Genomic DNA, 21,681 nt, shown 5'->3' on the forward strand with positions numbered 1-21,681 from the left:
TTTTTTTGAATAAACTTAAAATCCCTCTTTTTCTCATTTAATGAGTGCAATCCAATTAACATGGGAATTCCTCTTTTACCATAAATTAACTCTATCTAAAATTCTTCTTAAAAATTACAAAAAAATATCCATTAATTTCATTAAGCTAGAAAGTCCACTTTTCTCATTCAAATGATTGAATTCCAAATATGGTGGGAATTCCTGTTTCATCATTTAAACTTATCTATGCAAAAAGATAAATTTAACTAAATTTTCTCTTAAAATTTAAATAAAAATCTCCATTGATTTCTTTACACTAGGAATTACACTTTCCTCATTTAAATATTTGATTTCCAATATGGTGGGAATTCCTCTTTCATCATTTAAATTTATCTATGCAAAAAGATAAATTTAACTAAAATCCTTCTTTAATTTTTAAATAAAATATACATTATTTTAGAATCACAATTTTTCTCTTACTTCATTGGAATACATGGATTTCCATTGTCATGGGGATTACTCTTTTAACATAAAAATGGATTACTAGAAATTTCTCTTTTTCCTAATTAACTATTGATGTAGCTTACTATTGATGAGCACTCTATTGAGTTTAGCATAAGAGTATAAGAGAATACTAAAGAATGAGAGGTTGGCTTTCCTTTTGCCTTATCTCCTTCGTTTCGAGGGTTCACACCATTTGGGCGAACAAACTTAAAAATAAGGTTCTCGGGATCTCTAGCTCACCTAGGCTAGTGTAAACACTCATCCAAAGATAGTAACCTAAACTCCTTTGATCCTATGGTGCACCTTTCATAGACAAAGCAATGACCACACACGCAAAATATACAATACATGATTTTTAAGTTAATTCCAACCATTTTGGCGCATGTGGCCCAAAGGCGGTGAAAATGATATAGCGGCCGACATTAACACCATAGAGGTATCTGGCAAGGGTTAACAGTGTAATGCAACACTCATGTATTTAAAATATCATTCAGCTAGAATTCCAAACATAATCCCATAATATTTATTATATAATCATGTACATTACATGAATGCATAAAGCAAATAACTCACCACATTTACTGGAAAAACAAGTTGACAAATATAAATGATCATACAAACTTATTTTGGACGTATTCAAAACCCTTCTTAAGCCAATAAAAAATTTAAATGCTATGTAATAGTTTTATATTTTAAATCAATTAGAAATTGGTTACATATTTACCGCCTAACCTAACTGAAAAGATCTCCTTAAATATCCTCTTAGAAGTGAGAGTAAAGTAAAATTTACGGGTAATCTACACAATAAGGCACAAATGTCATATCAGACACGATTAATAGTACATGTAAATTTATAAAGATAAAAATACAAATTAATCTACATGTGGCATCCTAACCTAAAGTCTAATCTTAAATCCCTCTTACATCAATAGTAAGCTACATCAATTATTATTTACCAATGTTGTTGCTCTCTTATACACAATAAAAACTTTCCTTTGTCGACCTACAAGCCTTTGGCCTTCAAATTTATGTAGTCTTGCCTAGTAAGACGAAAAAACTTGATGTGCTAGTAAAGAGTCCTTTAAATTAGCAAAATGTAAAAAGAACCACTTCAAATTAATTGAGTGATTATGAAAAAGCCTTCTTCATTTGAGGATGGAGATTGAATTTACAATTTCTCTATCTTTTCATGTAGGATGAGATGTATTAAATTAATGTAGTTTCGATATTGAATCTCTACTAACAAAAGATGTAGTAAGGCTTTTGCAATAAATTTTTAATGAGTCATGACATTCAATAACTAGTTAAGTTTAATTAAAATATTGCATCTTGGTGTCATATGAGAGATAATATAGTTGAGAGAGGCTTAAGCTCACATCATGCATGAAAGTTGGTGAAAAGATTTATGTTCCTCGAGATGGGCATCCATGATTTAAAAGCACATGTGCTTGAGCTAGGTGAATGGAGAACTTTGTCTTAAAGGAAGATGAGTAGTGTCTCTAAAAAAGAAGAAGGTGTGTAGTGGAGTGATGTAGTTTGAAGCCTTAGAGATGAAGTTAAAACCACTCTTTAGCTATATTTAAAAAAATAGATTTCCTTCCATATTTGCTTGGAGCATGATCAAAATAATAATATACATGTGGTGCTGGAGTGTGGTGGCGATGGTAAAGTAAGATGTAGAAGAGAGGAGAGGGTTACAAGAGAGAGAGAGAGAGAGAGAGAGAGAGAGAGAGAGAGAGAGAGAGAGAGAGAGAGAGAGAGAGAGAGAGAGATTTGCCTAATTGGCCAACTTTAACAATAGCATAGTTCAAAGGGAGTATATTTCTTTATCCTATCATAGAACACATGCAGATGCACTAAGATTCATGTATTTACACATATGAAAACATATAGCTATTTGCAAAAAGGTGACCTCCACTTTGTAGAGTTTTTATTGTGAACATTAACTTCAGCTACACTTGCAAATTGCAATCATTTTGAATAGTGTAACAAGACAAAAATTAGGCCGGGGGAGTAGCCAAGCGGGTAAAGCTTTGGCTTCGAAAGTTAGGTACGAGGGTCCAATGCTCTGGACACCCTATCATAATGTACAAAAAAGTAAATCAAATCCATGACATTTGAATTTTAAATAATACATAATTCGATAACCCGAAAATGTAGGAACCTTTAGATTGAAAAATGACGAGAAATATTGGACGAACTAGATTAAATGTTGTTGATCATGTTGACCACCATTGCTTTGACTAACAAGATGACCACCAGTGCTTTGACTAATAAGATGGCCACCATTGCTTTGACTAACAAGATGACACAATATCCAACATAAGCCAAGACCAATAAATGGCCAAAAAGTGCCACGTATATTTAATTCAAACCGGCCGGCCCTATTTGCAAGTGGAAAAAACACATTTTTTATCAAATTCAAGAATCAAAGGTCTAAAAATGTTTTTTTTGAGAGAAAATAATATATTCAGGTTTAAAAAACATGAGGCTGAAATTTGTAAATTTATTTCGAGAAAATAAGAAGTGTTGAAATGTGTGTTCCAAAAAATATGAGTGGAATTTTATTTTCCGAGGCATTTTTTGGTCGTAAAGGTGAAATGGGCCTGAATCTACGGACTGATTCCTTTACCGAGTTGTTTACTCTGTTTCTGGCTATGGCGACAACAGCTAAGCCGATTGCATCACGACAAAAACAAGGAAAACTTTGTGTGATCGCCTCTTATACATGTAGATCTCCGAATTCTGCAAGCGATCGGGGGTCTGTGCAGAGACAGAAGCACAAAAATCCTGTCTAGGTTATCTGCTAAATGATCACTCTGCGTTTTCTAGGGTTTCATCCATACGGGCAGGTTTCTCTCTGTGATTTTTTTGTAAAAGTATTTCGTACTGCTTGGCTATGAAAGGGATACGCGGATCTTGGCTATAGTTTTCGCGATAGGGCTGGGTTGTCTGTGTATTATCTAGGGTGGTCTTTGTGATGAAAAGGAGCCGGAACTCCGAGTTGTGGGAGTTCGAGGGCGAGATGCCGAGCATCGCAGGCGACACCGGAGTCGTTCTTGGAGTCGATGGTGGAGCCACTTCCACCGTCTGTGTCTGCATTGCCGTGCCGGACCGCGGCGCCTTCCAGGAGCCCCCACCCGTCCTCGCCCGCGCAGAAACCAGCGGCTGCAACCACAACAGCGTTGGAGGTAAAGGTTTTTTTCCTTCAAATTTGAAGAAATTGTTGTGATTTTTTGATGGTTCTTATATGTATAGAAATTGAAATTCTGTCTAAATTCAAGAGTGTATTGTATAATTGGAAATGTCTAAATTCTATTGCCAAAGCTCTAATGGCTGCCAAAATTTATTTAAAATGAAACAATCAAACTCTTAAAAAAAAGAAATTCAATAGACCTGGAAAACTTCTCGTGTGCCAGCATTAGCGTTCAGGAAACTATTTCTACCGAGCCTTATATCAATCCTTCTCACCATAAATTGAAAAGAAAATTGTAATTTTGAACAAGTTTTTTCTTCATATTAAAATCTAATCATAACTAAATCTTGAAAATTTTGAGGAGGTATTTTTCCTTCTCCCTAAATTTGGAAAGGCTTTTTTAGAAATTGAATGAGTTCTAGGCTAAGCTAAACCTATCTTTTCCCGAGCCCTATCGTGTGTGTTGAAGACAGATACGCAAATACATAAAAACATGATCTTAGTGAGCATGTGGATACATGTGAAAATACTCTTCATATTAATACGATGTGGGTGTAGTATCATCCTCATCCATCCAGAATATCTAGCATAGGGAGTGGAGTCTATGACTGTTGAGAGGCTCGCCATGGGGGAGTGTCCCTATGACACTAGAGAATCTCTTTGATCCTCCAGAGCTACCGAATGGAAGGCTGCTGCATACCGGGTGCTTGTGGACGTCGAGTGTGCTGTAGCTTGGTCCAAGGTGACTCTAGGTGGGCCAAGCTCGGTGTGCGGTGTGGCAGACCGGTCCTCTTGGGTGGGTTTGCAGGCTCAGGTACCTCTCTGGGTTGCTGCTAACTGGTGCTGTCAGTTAGCTTTGATGTGTCCTGCAACTGGGCTTTGCTCTCTCTGAGGAGAAGTCTCTGTAGATGCTGAGCTCTATCAGGTAAAGTCCTGGGCATCACTGGTTGCAAAAATCATTGATCTTGGACAATGGACCAAACCCTCTCAGAAGAGGCATTGGAATCTCCCCTAGATCTCATAGTATGCTGGGCATGTGCAAATGTGGTGCTCCTTGGTCGCAACCTCCGAAGAGAGCAGTCTACAGATCCTGTTCTCACTAGCAATGCCCTCTGCTCTCTCTGTCTCCACTCCTCTGAGGCGGTGAGATGAGACCCAGATCTGGCCAATCGTGATTGGCATCTGGGTCCATGGATGAATCCATCGATGACTCTTGAGAAGTGATCTCTGTGGAAATTGCATCTCGTGGGTAGCTTCAGGTGCACATGTGGGTGTGTAGGCTGAGGAGATGAAATTGAATGATCCAATTGGTATCCTAATGGGTGAGACGGAGGGAGGGGGCATCTAGTGGAAAGGCGGGAGGTGATCCATATGAAGCCCTGTCTAAGTAACCAGCAGGTGACTCTAGCATACCTTAGCTGGTCACCAGGGTGTAAAGGCAGTGTATGTATGTCACCACCTTGAAAAGTGCATCTACCACCAGGGGGGGCTGCTCCAAACAATAGGGTGTAGTACTGATGGTTTGCTTCGGACCACATCATGACCAGAAGCCTCTCAATCCCTCCCCAATCGTCCTCACTGTGGTCTGGTGCCCAGAAAAGGACCCCATACATTACCAGCCATCTCCAGTACGAGGTTCCTGAAATGTGTCTAAAAACACTCTCTCAAGGGGGGCACATCAATGTGGCCTAGGCTGCCGGACACATGGTGAGAATTGGGCTGGAGAAAGTGGCCCCAAGTATACATAGGATGCAACAATATTCATGGGGTTCCCCATGTGGGTGATGCTTGGATGCTATTGAGTGAGGTGTTAAAGATCATCACCTTGGTCTTCTCAAGGTCAACTGTAAGTTGTGCAATGCATCCAAGTGCCTCTGTAGAACCTCTTGCCGAATTCACAATGAACACTATATCATCTGCATATAGGAGGGGGTCAAGGTGCCTACTAGAGGAGAACATGCACCACCTAGTCTGAAGTCAGAGATCTCATCAATGTAGAGCTTAAATAAAGTGGGGGAGAGAGGGTAGCCCTGTTTCCACTCTATTGTGCGAGAGATTTCTTGTGACGTACCTCCGGCCATGAAGTGCTGTCATGCCCCACATCATCTCTGAGCGTACACCCAAATCCTGGAGGCTTGTCAGGAGGTGTGCCCAGGAGAGAGTGTCAAAAGCTTTGTGGAAATCCACAAAGCAATACTAAACACGGGGTCCTTGTGATATGGCCTTCTCAATGATAGCCCTCAATATAAAAATGTGGTCCAGAATTGGAGTATGTCCTCTGCACAGTGCCTGCCCTCTGGCCATGTATCCATGCATCTCCGCCATGGACCTAAGCTCTGACTTTAGCACCGATCCATAAAGCTTCTGATGGTGTTGGTGGACCAAGAAGGTGGGAAATCATTACATAGGGGTGTCACATGCACGTGCAATATGCTCTGCCTGAATCCCTTATGTTCTTGGTCATGTCCGTTTCGAAGTGTGCATATGGCTGTAGCGACATTAGAGACAGTAAAGAGGGTCGATGAGGTGGTGTGAGAAGCTGGTGGGGCAAGGGGTGGTTGGTTGGGTACATGAGACCTTTTGTGCATATGTGCGCTAGATGAGAGGATCAATGATGTGTGTGGGTGGTCGTGCTTCAAAAGCTTGCACTAGGCCCCACCGTACTTTCCGCACTCAAAAGGAGTTAGTGTTTCCGGGTGCTAATCACTCTCCTACACACTCCCAATGACTAAAATTCAGACCAACTGACTAACCTTGGCCACCCTTTTATAGGCTCTTGGCCGGTCACCGAGCGTCCACACTTGGGCACCCGCCTGTCAGTTCATCCCTAGACCAACTTGCCAATCAGCCTGCCTAGCTCCAAGCTACCCCAAGCCTCGAAGCTAGTCTTGTGTGCATGTTGCACACAGTAGATACACTCTGTGCACATGACAATAGGACACCACACAGGAAGCCAGCAGCAGCAGCAGCAAGGAGATAATGTCTACCAAACATATTATCACTATAACAACAAGGTCTACTTAGAATAGCTAACCCCCTTCTCTCATTTCATCCATGACGAGATTTCATGGACATTATGTACACATCATTTTGGTCTCATAGACCCTTTGGGTCTTTTGAAGATGTTAATATAACTCTCTCTCTCTCTCTCTCTCTCTCAACGCAATGGATTTTCCAATGCCTTACTTGACCCAAGAAGCAAGTCTTTCTAATCACATGCAAGAATAGAATTAATTGTGGCTTTGATGGCAGTTTGGTACTTGAGGAGGACACTGAATTTCTGATTTCAGTCAGCATTTTGCTGATTTTTGAGCATCAATACCTGTGTTTTGTTCCTGGCCTACACAGTTACCCGGTTTCTTCATGTTCCTTGCCTTCTATTCGCGGTGGAGTGCTGTTTTTTTGTTGGACGGCAGTGTTTTGGCTGCGTTTTACTTCCCAAAGGAGTTTTCTACACTCAGAGGGGGCCTATCTCTAGCTACTTCAGTTGAGGATCAGTTTCGGGAGCTGTTTTGTATTTGTGGAGACTTTCTTTTGTGACATGAGTTTACAGATTTTGGAGGAGAGTAGTGATCTTTTCAGAGATCCTGAGCAGAGTTTATTTTGTCCGAGCGTGTGTTCTTTGCAGTGTTCGCAGAGAAAGGAGGGTGTTTTTCCTGTGAGGTGTGATCCTTTCACATAGATCACTCGTGTGTTTGCTGATTCTTGGGATCTGATTCTACTTATGGAAGAGTCTTCTGCTATCTGTGATGCTTTTGAGGACCTTGTTACCACTGCAGTTTATATTCCTGCTTCCCTTCCTCATTGTGAGGAGTCTACCTCTGCCTCTCTTTGTGATGCTTCTGAGGATGCCCCTCCCCCTGCCAGTTCTGCATTGGGTTTGATGCGGTGTGCAGGTTTATTGTTTTGGAGGATGGACTTTTGGACCCGGTGGGATGCTTTGGATATGTGGTTGCTAACCGTGCCTGGGGCACAGTGGTACTTCTATAGTTTTTTGGATTTGGATCAGAATCAGGTTGGGCTTGTACCAGTCCAACGACATCATTTTTCAGAGGGGGATGTGGAGTCCTTTCATCTGGCGATGCCCACCTTAGTGGAGTGTGCTTATGTACAGCATTGGGCAACTCATGGTATGGAGTTTGAGCAAATGGACCTTATCTTTTCTATAGAGTCTTTACATCTTGCGATGCCGACCTTTCCAAAAGATGCTTCTTTTCAGCATTTCGTAACTCTTGTTAAAGAGTTTGAGTAGATAGACTCGGAGGGTTCTAGTGAGGAGCAGCTTGCTTCTCCCAAGATTGATTATCTACAGGATCTAATCTTGGTTGGTTTTGAGGTTTTTCATACCTTCTCCAGGTTGGAAGGTATTTTTTCCATATTTTTTCCCATTTTATGGAGTCTTGGACATTTATCCTAGTCGTGGAGATCTAGTCGATTGCCTCTACATGGGCATATATATAGCCGGGCTTGTCTCCCCTCATATTCATTGCATTGCATTGTTTGCTGTAGTCCCTCACATATGAGGCCTTCTTCCCCTCTTGCTCGGGACTTGTATTCTTGTTTGGTGATATTGAGAGCATGTATACACCTTTGCGTTCTCTCCTTGTCTCTCTCTCACTCTCTCTCCTGGGTTTCCACTTTCCATCTTCCGCTGTGCATTCTATCAATGTTTATTGCCTTGTTGATAGTTCTCTGGGTCATATAGCTTATACCTTTGTTCTTGTGTTCCTCTAAAGGAGCCTTTTGCAAAAGGTACTAAGTTTTTCATTTCTTCTCCAAAGGACATCTTTTGAAGGCCATTGGGAAGGGGATTTTCAATTCTACTATTCAAGTTGAAGAAGCCGTAGGGAATCGAGATACAAGATGTTCTATGTAAACGGAAAATGAAGCTTAGAGAAGCTCCATCAAGTAGGGAATTGAGTTTATGCAACTTAGTCGTCTTCAAGTGATAAGTGAATTTCATTGTTATTTTGTCATTTTCTATGTAGACAGATGCTCAAATAATGTCGTGCTGTTTAGGAGAAGTTAATTCCTCATCTCATATGCGTTTTCGTTGCTCTTCATCTTTGAGAGTGTAGAACGCCTGTGCCTATGTGCTAGGTTTTCAGAGATAGAAAGCCCACCTACAAAACATACTAGAGTCCTAAACTACTAATCCGTATTATGTACAAGAAACTACTGATCCGTATTATGTACAAGAAAGGAGTATTACAACTGTACTTCAAGGACAAAAGATGAGTGAACATGAAGACGTCTCTCTGTAGGCTTTGATCGCTGAGAGGAATGCAGATGAGTTCGACAAATATGCTACGCATGTATATATATATATGCACATGTGGTGCTAGTCAGCATGATAAAACAACAGGCAACTTGCCACATCACCATGCCATGCCATCAATTCCCACATGGCACTTGCCTATGTCCATGATGTGCCCATTGATTGCGCCTAACATGCGACACACCTATGAGTATGCAAGGCACAACGAAACATCAGATAACAGCCGTCAAGTAGAGTCAGAGCGCAAGTGACATGTGGTAGTGATGACATGGCAATCGTGTACAACTGGCTGACTAGGAGCATTGGTGCATATATATACGTGGGTTGCCAAATCGTCATATTCATCTGCCTTCCTCAGGGTTGTACTTCACACAACGTTTCTTTGTAGGCAAAGGGCTAGCCAGGAGTGAACAGTAGGTCACAAGACTGTGATTTGACGTCTTCATTCTCAACCACATCTTGTACTTGAATTTCAGTTGTGTTACTTCTTGTACATGATACAAAGCAATAGTTTAGGACTCTTGTGTGTGCTGTATGTGTGATTTCGCTGCACTCTTCTTTCTATCTCTAGAAAACCCCAGCATGTAGGCGTAAGTGTTGTATAGTTGGTATCAAAGCCTAGGGAACTTGCAAATTTCTTTTCTTTTCTGGCACCCCGTGTGCATTTGGGTTTGGGAAAAGTGAATATTTGGGTTCTCTTGATTGTACCTAGGTTGGGGTATATTGTGCTTCCCTACCCCACCAAACCCTTACCTCATCGCACAGGGCTGAAATCCCTCACCAGGTCCTTGAACACTAGATACTTGTCATGGATTCACAACTCATTGATTTGCTTCTCAGCATGAAGGCATCCATGGACGTGCAACGGCTAAAATGAAGGCTATATTTGCCCATCTTGATAGGATGGAGTTGACACCTCGAGCACCTAGCATTCCGGATTTGGAATCTACAAGGGCCTGTGCTTCAGAGCAAGTGTTGGAAGATTCTGAGGATAAAGTGGGAAAACTTTCTGGAGAAGGAATTTTCACAAGATCCTGAGGACGAAGTGGCAAAACTTTCTTGAGAAGGAATTTTCACTCCTTGGGATGCAGCAAGGATGTACTTGATGAGCTTTGCTCCCAGTCCGGCAGTCATCATTCTACACTTGCGCGTAGTCGGCAGGAGAGATGCCGTTCGTGCCACCAACCGTCTCCTTCACGGAGTCCCTCTCCACCGGATTCTCGGGATAGTTCCTGTTGTCTTCACCGGCTTGACGTTAGGGTACTACTGGTTTACCGAGTTCTTCCTCCATGCCTTATGAGGAATGAGCTCAATTAATGAAGCTTCTGAAGCCTCCCAAACTCAACAGGAAGATGGACGGAGAAGTCGTAACCAACTGGATCCACAAGATGGCTGCACTTTGTGGTGGGAGGACCACCTTAGGCACCACTCTATGACTTGTTGGGTTGATTGCCGCAAGGCGGCCTTGAAGCAGTTTATTTCCGTAGATTAGGAGCGTGAATTGAAGAAACAGTGGGAGCGTTTTATGCAAAAACATGGCGAATCGATAAACGACTATCTCACTCATTTATGGAAGCTTTTGCTAATGCTTCCAAGGACCGTCTGGCGGCTGGAGCAGGTTGAGCGATTTGTGGATAGGTTGAAATCATCTTTGCATGCAGACATTCGTGCACATTGCCATGTGATCTTTCAGATGCGGTTTGTCTTGCTACAACCCTCGAGGCTCGGGAGAGTTCTTAGCCTGAGACTCAACAATAGGGGCAACAGAAAGGCAAAGACAAGGGTAGCCAGTCCAAGGCCAAGGATGGTAAGGACAAGGCAAGTGGGGGAGCCCGTCGCCTCACCCTTGAAGAGCGTCATGCAAGATGGCTGTTGGACAATGCTTTTATTGTGACTCCACCGACACATCGCGAAGGATTGTCCGAAGACATTGGAGGAGCAATTCGAGGCGGCGGCTTCTTTAGAACCGGAGTAATAGTTTGAGGAGGAGGCTTCTTCAAAACTGGAGGATAAGTGTGAAGGAGATGCATGTGTGTACGTCTCAGGGTTGAGCACACCCCCTGGGTGCTTCATTGCATTAGGCCCTAGGTATGAACAAAGGGAGTTTCCAACGAGGTCTCTGAGGGAGAGTCTTGACTCTTCACAATTGTTGTTTGCACTCAGTAGAGAATCTTTGGCTTCAGTGACGATTGCTTTAGTTTTTGGGGTTGTTTTCAGGAGGACCCTCTTCACTTGATGTGTTACATGCGTACAAGCTCTATGTGTCTTCTTTCAACCCTAAGCAACTGCAAATCAATGTGACACCCTTTAGTTTAACCTATGGTACTGAAGAGGTTATGCCAATGGAGTTCTTGGTCCCAAGCTTACACATTGTTGTACAAGAGAAACTCACGGGGAATGTCTTAGGCTGCCACCTGTTTGAGCTTGAAAAGGGAAGCAAAACACGCCTCCAAGCTGTATATAGTATGATTGTAGAAAAGCTAAGGCGTAAACAATGGTTCAATGACAAGATGAAGGACAAGCAAATGAATGAGGGCAACATGTTCCTCCGCTTCAGCACAAAAACACATAAAAAGAAACTTAAGCTCACAGGCTTAGGACCTTTCCTAGTCACTGAGATAACCCCGCAAGGCACTGGGTGCATAAAGACACTCGACAGTGTCGAAATGGCGGGATATTTCAATGGTAGAAAATTAAAACGCTACTATGGCCCGTTAACCAAAACCACCCTATGGGCCATTCATGACAAAAAACAAAGAAAAAACCACCACAAAGAAATGAAACAAGCAGCCCAACAAGAGGCTAAAACGAGGCAAGACAAACTTAGGAAGAAAAATATAGTGGTCAACATGGCCCAAGTTGTAGACCTCAAAGAATAATATTGGGAGGTGAAGCCTTCTCGGTTATTGTTAGGAATGACCAGCCCGACGAGCTTCGACCAAAAATTAGCTCTTGTAGATACAAGGGCTAATTACAACTTAATGTCTTATGAGGCGTGGCTTTCCTTGGGTAACCCCCATTTGAAAGAGACTCCTGCCACAGTCACAAAAGTGGCATCTCAAGAAGTTCACTGTTTAGGCACAATCACACTTTTGTTCCACATTGGAAATAATCCCTTAGAAGGGAAGTTTTATGTGATGCCTAGATGAATCATGCGCAAAGAGATACTTCTCGAAAGAGGTTGGATGGGACACAACCGGTGCAACGTAGACTAGGATGCAAGGACAACTACCCTACAGCTGGCCTTCGGCCAAGTTACAGTCCTCATGAGGGATGAAGAACTTGTACCTGCTACTCCCTCATGCCAAGAACTCACTCCTCCACTCACCACCATGATTCTACCCTCCAATCCACACAGATCCATACCGCTTAAAAAGAGGTCGCTCATCACTCTGGACACACCACTGCCTCCCACATCCTTCCCACTACCCCACTTGGCAGCAACCCAATTCCAACTCTCAAAAGCCACCCAAGCTGTTAAAAACTAACCACATTAACCTTCCTTACAACGCTAAAAAATGCACACAGGGCAAACCTTCTCGACAGTGGGGGTACCTAAAAGGCTTCTAACACTGCAAGGGTATTATGAAGGTACTTCCACTCTGTGGATCCCCCGACGATCCACCTCTCATCCTCATATACCAGCACCCCAAGCTCCTCGTCCATCTCGCAGCAAGAAACCAATTTGACAACCCCAAGCCCACAGGGTTATAGGATAAACAAAGGACAAAATGCCCTCCAAGGCCAAACTTTCCTCACTCATTCCCTCAGCCTTGCCCAATAGCAACTTCTCGGTGGATCTCAAAACCTCTACTTCAGGCTCAACAGTGTCGGGTTTGTCAAGCAAATAAAGCTGAATGCTTTAGACAGGCTGGGATGTTGCATCCTTTGCAAATCCCAGGTAATAAATGGGAAAGTAATTCCATGGCCACGATTCTATTTGGGTTGTGGTGGATTGCTTGATAAAAATGGCTAGATTTTTACCGACACGAAAGACCATTACAGCTACGCAATTAGCAAGGCAGTTTATCGAGCAATTGTTTAGACTGTACGGGTTACCGCAGGACATAGTCAGTGATTACAAGTGACTTTTGGAGGCTTGTTTTTGAGAAGTTAGAAACAACTTTGAATTTGAGTTCCTCGGATCATCCTCAATCTGATGGCCGGATTGAAAAAGTGAATCAGATTTTGGAGGATATGCTTCGAGCATATGTCTCCAAAAGACAGAGTTCATGGGAGGATTGTCTTTCTATGTTAGAATTTGCATATAATAGTAACAAGCATACGAGTACAGATTTTAGTCCTTTTATGCTTATGTATGGTTTTCGACCTAGATCACCTGTTACAATGGGTTTTTCAGGACTTTAGCGTGGTGCAGTACGTAATTTTTTGCAAGATATGCAAGAAATGTTACAAGTTGTGAAAGAATCTATTAGAAGTGCTAAAAGACAGAGACAAATTTTATTCTAATAGACATCGTTCACCCAGAGAGTTCTCTGAAGGAACGATGGTGTATTTGCGAGTTTCGAAAGATTCCGAGACTTTACGGACATGTCAATCTCCGAAATTATCCCCTAGATACTGTGGACCATTTCGGATTACACGCCGGATTGGTTCAGTTGCATATGAACTGGATTTGCCTTCTCATGTGAAAGTTCATCCCGTATTTCATGTCAGTAGACTTAAGGGAACAGACCAATTAGTTACTCCTCAAGAAATCATAGATGTCGAGGATATGACATTTGTTCCACATGAACCGGAAAAGATTCTTGGATTTCGTGAAAGACGATTGCGGAATACGCTACTCACGGAATACAAGATCAAGTGGAAGGACCGTGTTGAGGAGGACACTACATGGGAGACATTGACTACCCTAGGTTTTTAGTGAGCTCAGGAGTGAGCTCTTAGAGGAAGGGGAGTATGTCATGTGCACAGAGTATCTACCGTGTGCTACACGCACACAAGACTAGCGTCGAGGCTTGGGGAAGCTTGGAGCTAGTAGGCAGGCTGATTGGCAAGCTGGGCTAGGGATAGATTGACGGGCGGGCACCCAGTATGGATGGGCAGGCGCTCAAGTGTGGACGCCCGATGACGGTCAAGAGCCTATAAAAGGGTGGCTAAGGTTAGTCAATAGTTCATAGAGTCTCACGTGTCTTTGTGAGAGCTCTATGGTGTAAGCCCAACGGGGCGTACAATGACAGACTCAACCACGTGTCCAAGAGATAAAAATATAAAGAGAGAGGGGGGGAGAGAAAAGGGAAGGGAGATCTTGCACAGTACACCACATTGAGTGGGGAACAGGCCCCACCCCCTTTCAGGAATTTATTCAGGAACAATCCACGGGCACGCTGGCCAGGATCAATACAATCAATGAATACAAAACAAACAAATATGCCGATGTAGGATATCCAAGTCAATGTCGATGTCGACGTACAAGATCTCTGATGTCAAGCACACCACGAGGATGACCCACAAGTATCTCTTACCGGGCTAGTACTAGATCCAATATCCAAATCCAATGGATCCCAAGTCCAATGAATCCAAATCCTAGTCCAAAATCCAAGCTCCATGTTTAAGCTCTGTGTTCCAAGCTCTATTTCTAAGTTCTTCATGTCTATGCTCAAGTTCAAGCTTCCATGTCCAAGCTTCATGTCCAAGCTCTATTTCTAAGTTCTTCATGTCTATGCTCAAGTTCAAGCTTCCATGTCCAAGCTCTATGCCCAAATTCCATGTCCAAGCTCTAAATCCACTCGCTCATCCCATTAATAATCTCCACAACTCCTATAGCCTTGTTGATGATAAAAACCCTAGAAAAGCTCTTTCTAGCAAGAAAACTGATATAAAACCTGTTTTAATGGTTTTCGGGCCATAAAAACATCCAAAAAGCAGTTTTTAGGGTTTTTGGAATTTTCAGGGTTTCTGAAATTCAGTTCGTACAGTCCGTACAGTCGCACGAAAAATGGTGATGTGGCATTGCAGTTGCTGGAGGCGCTCTGAAATCAGCGGGTAGCGATGAAAAACTCCATGATTTGGTTCATAGATGATGATGAAGAAGATAATCTCCATGCTTGAACGAAGATGGCAATGCGATGAAGAGGTTCTTCTTCAACTTGATGCTCAAGAGAGGCTCATGCTTCTTTTATACTTGGGGAAGTCTTGCTTTTTGCCAAAAAGTAATGCTTTTGCTTTGCTTTTGTCTTTTTATTAAATATTATTAAATAATAGCCAAAGTTTTTGATTTGTGCTTTTACAACTTCAAGGCCTTGCTTTTTGGCCTTAGAGTTGCTTTTTGGCCTTAGAGTTGCTTTTTGAGAAAGCGGCTTTTAGCTTTTTGGTCTGGCTTAGTCTCCTCTTTTCCAATGGTGCCCTTGGCTCGTGGTCAACCTTGTTTGACTTTTTGCTTTTTCTTACTTTTTGACCAAGAATGGTGCTTTTTCTTAATCAATCCTTATGGAGCTTGTCCCCATGTCTTCTTCCACCTATCTGGTGTCCGGGCATGGATTTCATTATGTGAAATAGAGTTAGGAGAGCCAAATAGTTACATATGGTCAAGAGCCTGGATCTAGTGCAGACGTGCACCTCCTTTATACAGCCGAGGCCGGCAACAGTCTCGAGGCCCATGAGGGTGGCTGTATGGGACGTCACGGGGTAGAGACTGGTTGGTACGTCTTGCTAGTTAGCTCAGCTCGTGGCTCGGTGGGGACAGCCAAGACTTGTGGGTTTTGCCCACGGCTGTCAAGGTTGGGTGGTGAGTCAGGGCTGCACCCCCTTCATGTTATTTGGCTTTGATTTGCAGGTTTCGAGTCTTGTATCAGGAGCGTTCTTCGAGGAGATCCATGGGGATTTGACAGCGATGGAGGTATGTGATTGTCTGGAAGAGTGCCTCCACATGGTTTGCTGCGGATCATACGGGAGAACATCATGACCTGGGGCCTCTCAACTCGCTGCCAATCCTCATCAGATAAATCTGGCCCCCAGAAGGCTGCTCAATACATCAAGGCTGGTGTGACGAGGGTGTCAAAAAGCCAGCCCTTCATCCTGGGCTCCTGGAAATGTGCTTGCCACTCAAGTAAGCTCAAGGCTGCATATCCCCGTGTCACTTTGGCATGTGCTACGGGAAGCATGGTGAAGCGTGGGCCACTGAAAGTGACACCAAGGTAGGCATAGGATGAGACAATCTCCATAGGATCCCCTCTACATGTAAAGCTCAATCTGGATGTGTGAGAGAGAGAGAGAGAGAGAGAAATGAAATGAAATGAAATGTTATATTAACGTCTTCAAAAGGCCATAATGACCTATGAGACCAAAAGTTACATCATGGTGGATCTGATACATTGTATCATGGTGGATCTGATACAATGAGAGAGAGAGAGAGAGAGAGAGAGAGAGAGAGAGAGCTTGGCTGGCTGTAGCCTGTGATGTGTTTTTTCTGATAATGATGCTCCTTCAATAGGTCAATGATCATTATGATCAAAAGCATGCTTTTAATGCTTGGAAGATTACAAGGTTAAACCTAAGCGAATTGAAAAGATCATTCGGACATAATCTCATGTGGTGTTGTGTTTAAATCTGGATTTGTAAATAAGATTTCTTCAACTGATTTGTGCAATCTAGCCACCAATGCTTCAGCTTTCCACACATTCACATGCATGCACACACCCATGCACCCATGCAATGCTCACACTCCACCTCGGACACACGCACGCACATGTACTCCTGCACTCTGTCTCTTTATTATGTTTCTCTCCTGATTCAGACGATGCTGCGAAATTGGCGCTGGAGAGGGTACTTGCTGAGGCTTTGATGAAAGCACATCGATGTCGTTCTGCAGTGCAGGCAGTCTGTCTAGCAGTATCTGGGATAAATCATCCTTGTGATCAACAACGAGTACTCCACTGGCTTAGGTCAGTTAGCATCATCCTCATAAATTTTGGCATGCAGCTTGGAATTTCATCAGTTTTTCATTGTGCTATGTATACATGGCATTTCTACATATGCACTGCAAAAGCTAGAAGTTCATTCACCCAGATGGCTGGTCCTAAATACATCTTGCCTTTTGATTTTTTGCTGTACTTTGTTTTAAATATTTTGCAAGATTTGTCAAGCTATGAGCAAAATTGTTTCAAAGACACTTCAGGTGTCTCGATTAGTAGTTTCCAAAGCCAAATCATTATTCTGTGGTACAGTGGGCGATTTTTTATCTGGAACAGCTGCATAATCAGGAAGAAAAGTGTTTTAGAACATTCTCAGAGCAAGGGTTGGATTGTTCAAGAAAGTCAGGAATGTAGATTTGCAAAGGGCAACAAGCTTCTGGGTATGAATGATTAAGGATTGTACAACTGAGATAGGCTGTGCTCTGAATGTCCTATAGCTGGAAACCTCACCTATTTAATCATTATTAGTACCGAACCACTTCTTGATAAGAAAGGATGGGTGCTGAGTTTTCGGCGGAGCTCCAATTATTGGAAAAAGGTCATGGTTGATTAGTCATGGTGTAACTTGGTTGAACACAATGCTAATCAATACACTTAAGTACACTAAGATTTGAAGGACACTTGCTCAAATACAAGAAGTAAATTGCGGAATTGACAAGAGGCACACAATGAGCCGGAACGGCCGACCCCTCCCTTGAGTAAATTGTATTACTATCGGAGAAATTCAATACATAGCTTCACGGGCATCCATTGCCAAATCCTCCATGCTAATGCATATGAAATTCAGCATTTAGAAAACAATTGTATGTCGATGTAGATCACCAAGGAGCTGCCTTGATGCCCGGCCCGACTTCAGTGCCCATATTCTCTACCATTGGCTCTATGTTCTACCAAGCAAGGTAGCAACATCTTCAAGAGCACATAGGACAAGAGAAATACTACACAGGGCGGCTAAACAAGGAGTCCTGCCCTTCTACTGAGTAAGTAATGACAACACATTGTCCAATTAGCTTACCAGTCTTCATAGAAGTTGTTGCAAGCGGAAGTCTTCGCGTTGGAAGCTTTAGAAGTGTTGATATCTTCGATTTGCCGCAATCCTTCGCGACAAAAGTCTTCAAGAGGATGAAGGGAACCTTGGGAAAGCTTCCCCTATGGTTCAACTTGAGAAAGGAAGGCTGAAATTAGGGTTTTCAGCAAAAAGACCAGAAATTACAGCAAAAATGAGAGCTGTTTTGCTGAATTTCAGTCATTGGGAGTGAGTAGGAGAGTGATTAGCACTTGGAAACACTCTTGGAAGCTTGGAAAACACCCTAGCAAGTTGGGTATGGCTATGGAGAGCTTGGAAATGGAGAGAAATGGTGGAAAAACAGAGTTTTCAGCCTCCAAAAATCCTCATGAAGAGAAAACACGAATTTCTCTTAATAAGTAAGTGAATTGGGGTCCAATCAGGTGAAGGGACATGGGGAGATGCCCATTTATGAGTAAAAAGGGAGGATCAGGTCCTGGACATTGAGTCTTGTCCGCCTCGGGACTTCAGTGAGTATGAACTTGGAAGCGGTCATAATTTATAAGTGACTTTTGGGCGCCCAAACTTTAATGAAGTGGGAACGCACTCACTTATAAATATTGGCTAAGTCCTAAGGGCTATTTGAGCCTAGATTGGGTAATACTTACCACTTGTTCACATGCCACACAACCATGTCAGCAGACAGTTTCACACGCACGGTTCACGGGCGGGGGCGTCCCCTAACCCGGAACTACACATAGGTCATGCAGGCATGAAAACAGCATGCAATTTCATTTGCAGGCAAGCACATAAAGATGCTATGCAATGCAGCATTGGCATGAGCAATTTCCGTTCATGAAACCATATAAGACCAGGCGTTTCCAGGCAAGTATACGCAATACCAGACCCAGTGGAAAGCCAATCCTCCAAGCGTTTCCGGGCATGTACACAAAGGCACAAGTCCCAGCGGAAAGCCAAGTCCTCCAGGCGTTTTCGGGCATGTACGCAAAGGCACAAGTCCCAACGGAAAGCCAAGTCCTCCAGATATTCCGGGCATGATAACATCAAGTCCCAGCGGAATATCATATCCAACTATACAGCATGACACGTCTCAATCACCTGCATAGGCATATTCCATAAGCCATGGACACCAATCCAATATGTACATAGTGTGAAAGCAAGAGTGAACCATTTGGGTGGCCAAATGGTGACATTCCCCTCCGCTTCTAAACAGTTGTCCGCAACTGAAATGCATCCAAATATGTCTGAAGCACATGCGGGCAATCTTTGAAGAACTCTTCATCTACCCATTTAGCATCAATGGGAAGATAGTTCTTAAACTTCACAAGGTAACGCCTCACAGCTTTGCCTGCAGAGCAAGCTTGCGTTCCTTGTGATACACAATCTGCTCTGGCTGCAAGATCTCCTCAAGTTCATCCACTTCTGGTGGATCCTCAATGACCATTTCACTGGGCTCCGGCCCTACATACTTGCGAAGGAGACTCACATGAAAAGCATTGTGTATGTGCCAATGACTAGGTAATGCCAATCTGAAAGCCACTTCATTGATCTTCTCGATCACTTGAAAAGGTCCATAGTACCTAGTTGCAAGCTTAGGATATGCACCCTCTTTGCCAGGCCTCTTTGCAAGTCTTGCTTTCTCAAATTTCAGCAATACCCAATCATTCTCTTTAACATCCAATTGCCTTCTATGCTTGTCGGCAGCCTTTTTATGCTTGTCTTGTGACCTTGCAATGGCTGTCCGCACCTGAGCAAAAGCAATATCCAAGTCTCTTACATACTCATCAGCTGCAAATATCTCATCCTTTGTGCGAAGGATGGGTGGCAAAACCACCTTACCATAAACAATCTCAAACGGGGCCTTTCCCGTGGATGCATGCACCATGTTGTTGTATGCAAATTCCACAAGCGGTAAGTACTTCTCCCAAGAAGACTTCTGATCCGCCACATAACATTTCAAGAGATCCAACACGGCTGAATTTGCAGCCTCACTTTGGCCATCCGTTTGAGGGTGATAAGCTGATGAGAAGTCCAATTTGGTACCCATATTATCAAATAAGGCCCGCCAAAAGAGACTTGTAGTCCTGGGATCTCTATCCCCCACAATGGACTTCGGCATTCCATGATGTTTGAACACTTGTGCAAGATATATTTTAACCATATGCTCAGCTTTGATGGTCTTTTTGACCGGCAAGAAATGAGCTTGCTTGCTAAACCTGTCCACAATTGTCCAATTGCATCATTACCCTGTTGGGTACGTGGCAAGTCCATAATGAAATCCATTGTAATACTTTCCCATGGCTGCGTGGGAATAGGCAATGGCTGAAGCAAACCTGGTGCCTTTTGCCTATCAAATTTGACCTTTTGACAGGAGATACATGCACGTACATGTGCCTCTATGTCCTTCCGCATACCTGGCCAAAAGAAATACCGCTCAATCATGTGCGTAGTAGGCATTATACCTCTATGACCAGCATATGGAGGAGCATGGCACTCATCCAAAACCTTTTGCCTCATGTCAGACACCACACATAGGCAATTATCTTTCATGAGATAACCCTCTTTGATCACATATGAGGCATGTGCATGACCAGCCATCAAATCAGCCAAAATAGTGACAAAATCAGCATCCGTATGATACAAATTACGCATGGTAGACAAGTCCCCATGAGAGGCAACCGAGATAGCTGCTACATACGGCTTTCGTGACAATGCATCGGCCACTACATTCTTCTTTCCTGGGGTGTGCAAGATCTGAAAATGAAACATAGAGAGGAAATTGGCCATCCTCATATGCTTCTCTGACAACTTAGTTTGAGTAAGAAAATGCCTCAAACTCTGGTGATCTGTCTTCACAGTGAAATCAGCCCCAAGAAGGTAATGTTTCCATATAGTAAGTGCATGAATTACAGCCAAGAGCTCTTTCTCATAAATGCCAAGAGATAGCTCTGCATCATGCAATCTACGACTCTCATAAGCCACGGCATGTCCCTCTTGATTAACGACAGCTCCTATGCAATTTCCAGATGCATCACATTCCACACAAAAAGGCTTTTGCAAATCCGGAACGATCAACACTGGACCATGAGTAGTTGCATCTTTCAATTTGAGGAATGCATCTCTCTCTACATTAGTCCATTTGAACACGGCCTTCTTCTTTGTCAAATCATGCAAAGGAGAAGCAATCCATGCAAAGTGCCGAATGAACCTGCGGTAGTAAGAGCATAATCCAAGAAAACTACGGATCTCATGCACTGAACTCAATTCGGGCCAATTCCGAATTGCATCAATCTTTGCAGGATCCATCCGCACTCCATCTTTGGACACAATATGCCCAAGATAATGTATCTCTGACAAGAAGAACTCACTCTTCTTTGCATTTATGAAGAGTTTATGCTTATGGAGCTCTTCAAAAACAATAGCCAAATGAGCTTTATGCTCTTCTTCGGTCTTCGAGAAGACTAGTATGTCATCAAAGAAGACACCTGTAAATTTCCTGTACCCACGGAATATGCGATCCATCATTCTATTGAATGTAGCCGGGGCATTTGTAAGACCAAAAGGCATAACAAGATACTCATAAAGCCCAAATGCTGTCCTGAAAGCAGTTTTGTGTACATCCTCAGGCACTACACGCACTTGATGATATCCACTCTTGAGATCAATTCGGCTAAAGCATGCCGATCCATCCAACTTGTCAAGGATGTCGTCTATGCGTGGAATCGGAAACCGATTCTTGATGGTAAGCTTATTCAAAGCTCTA

The 21,681-nt window shown here is 42.9% G+C and overlaps 1 protein-coding gene across 4 annotated transcripts in view; it reads left to right on the top strand.

Moving 5' to 3' along the window:
- Window positions 1-3,080: 3,080 nt before the first annotated feature.
- The window catches only part of LOC147630585 (uncharacterized), a 30,011-nt gene continuing 11,410 nt past the window's right edge, over window positions 3,081-21,681 (top strand). The window contains exons 1-3 of one of the 4 annotated variants that reach the window (XM_086810511.1): window positions 3,081-3,281; window positions 3,472-3,674; window positions 16,714-16,861. In XM_086810511.1, coding sequence (XP_086666637.1) covers window positions 3,509-3,674; window positions 16,714-16,861 — 314 coding nt within the window. In that variant the 5' untranslated portion in view covers window positions 3,081-3,281; window positions 3,472-3,508. Of the gene's footprint in view, window positions 3,675-16,713; window positions 16,862-21,681 lie in introns of all 4 variants that reach the window. The other 3 variants (XM_086810513.1, XM_086810510.1, XM_086810514.1) reach the window with 3 other exon arrangements.

This window comes from Cibotium barometz, chromosome 16 (genome assembly GCF_041138505.1).
Source record: "Cibotium barometz isolate CiBa-2024 chromosome 16, ASM4113850v1, whole genome shotgun sequence".
NCBI lineage: Eukaryota > Viridiplantae > Streptophyta > Polypodiopsida > Cyatheales > Cibotiaceae > Cibotium > Cibotium barometz.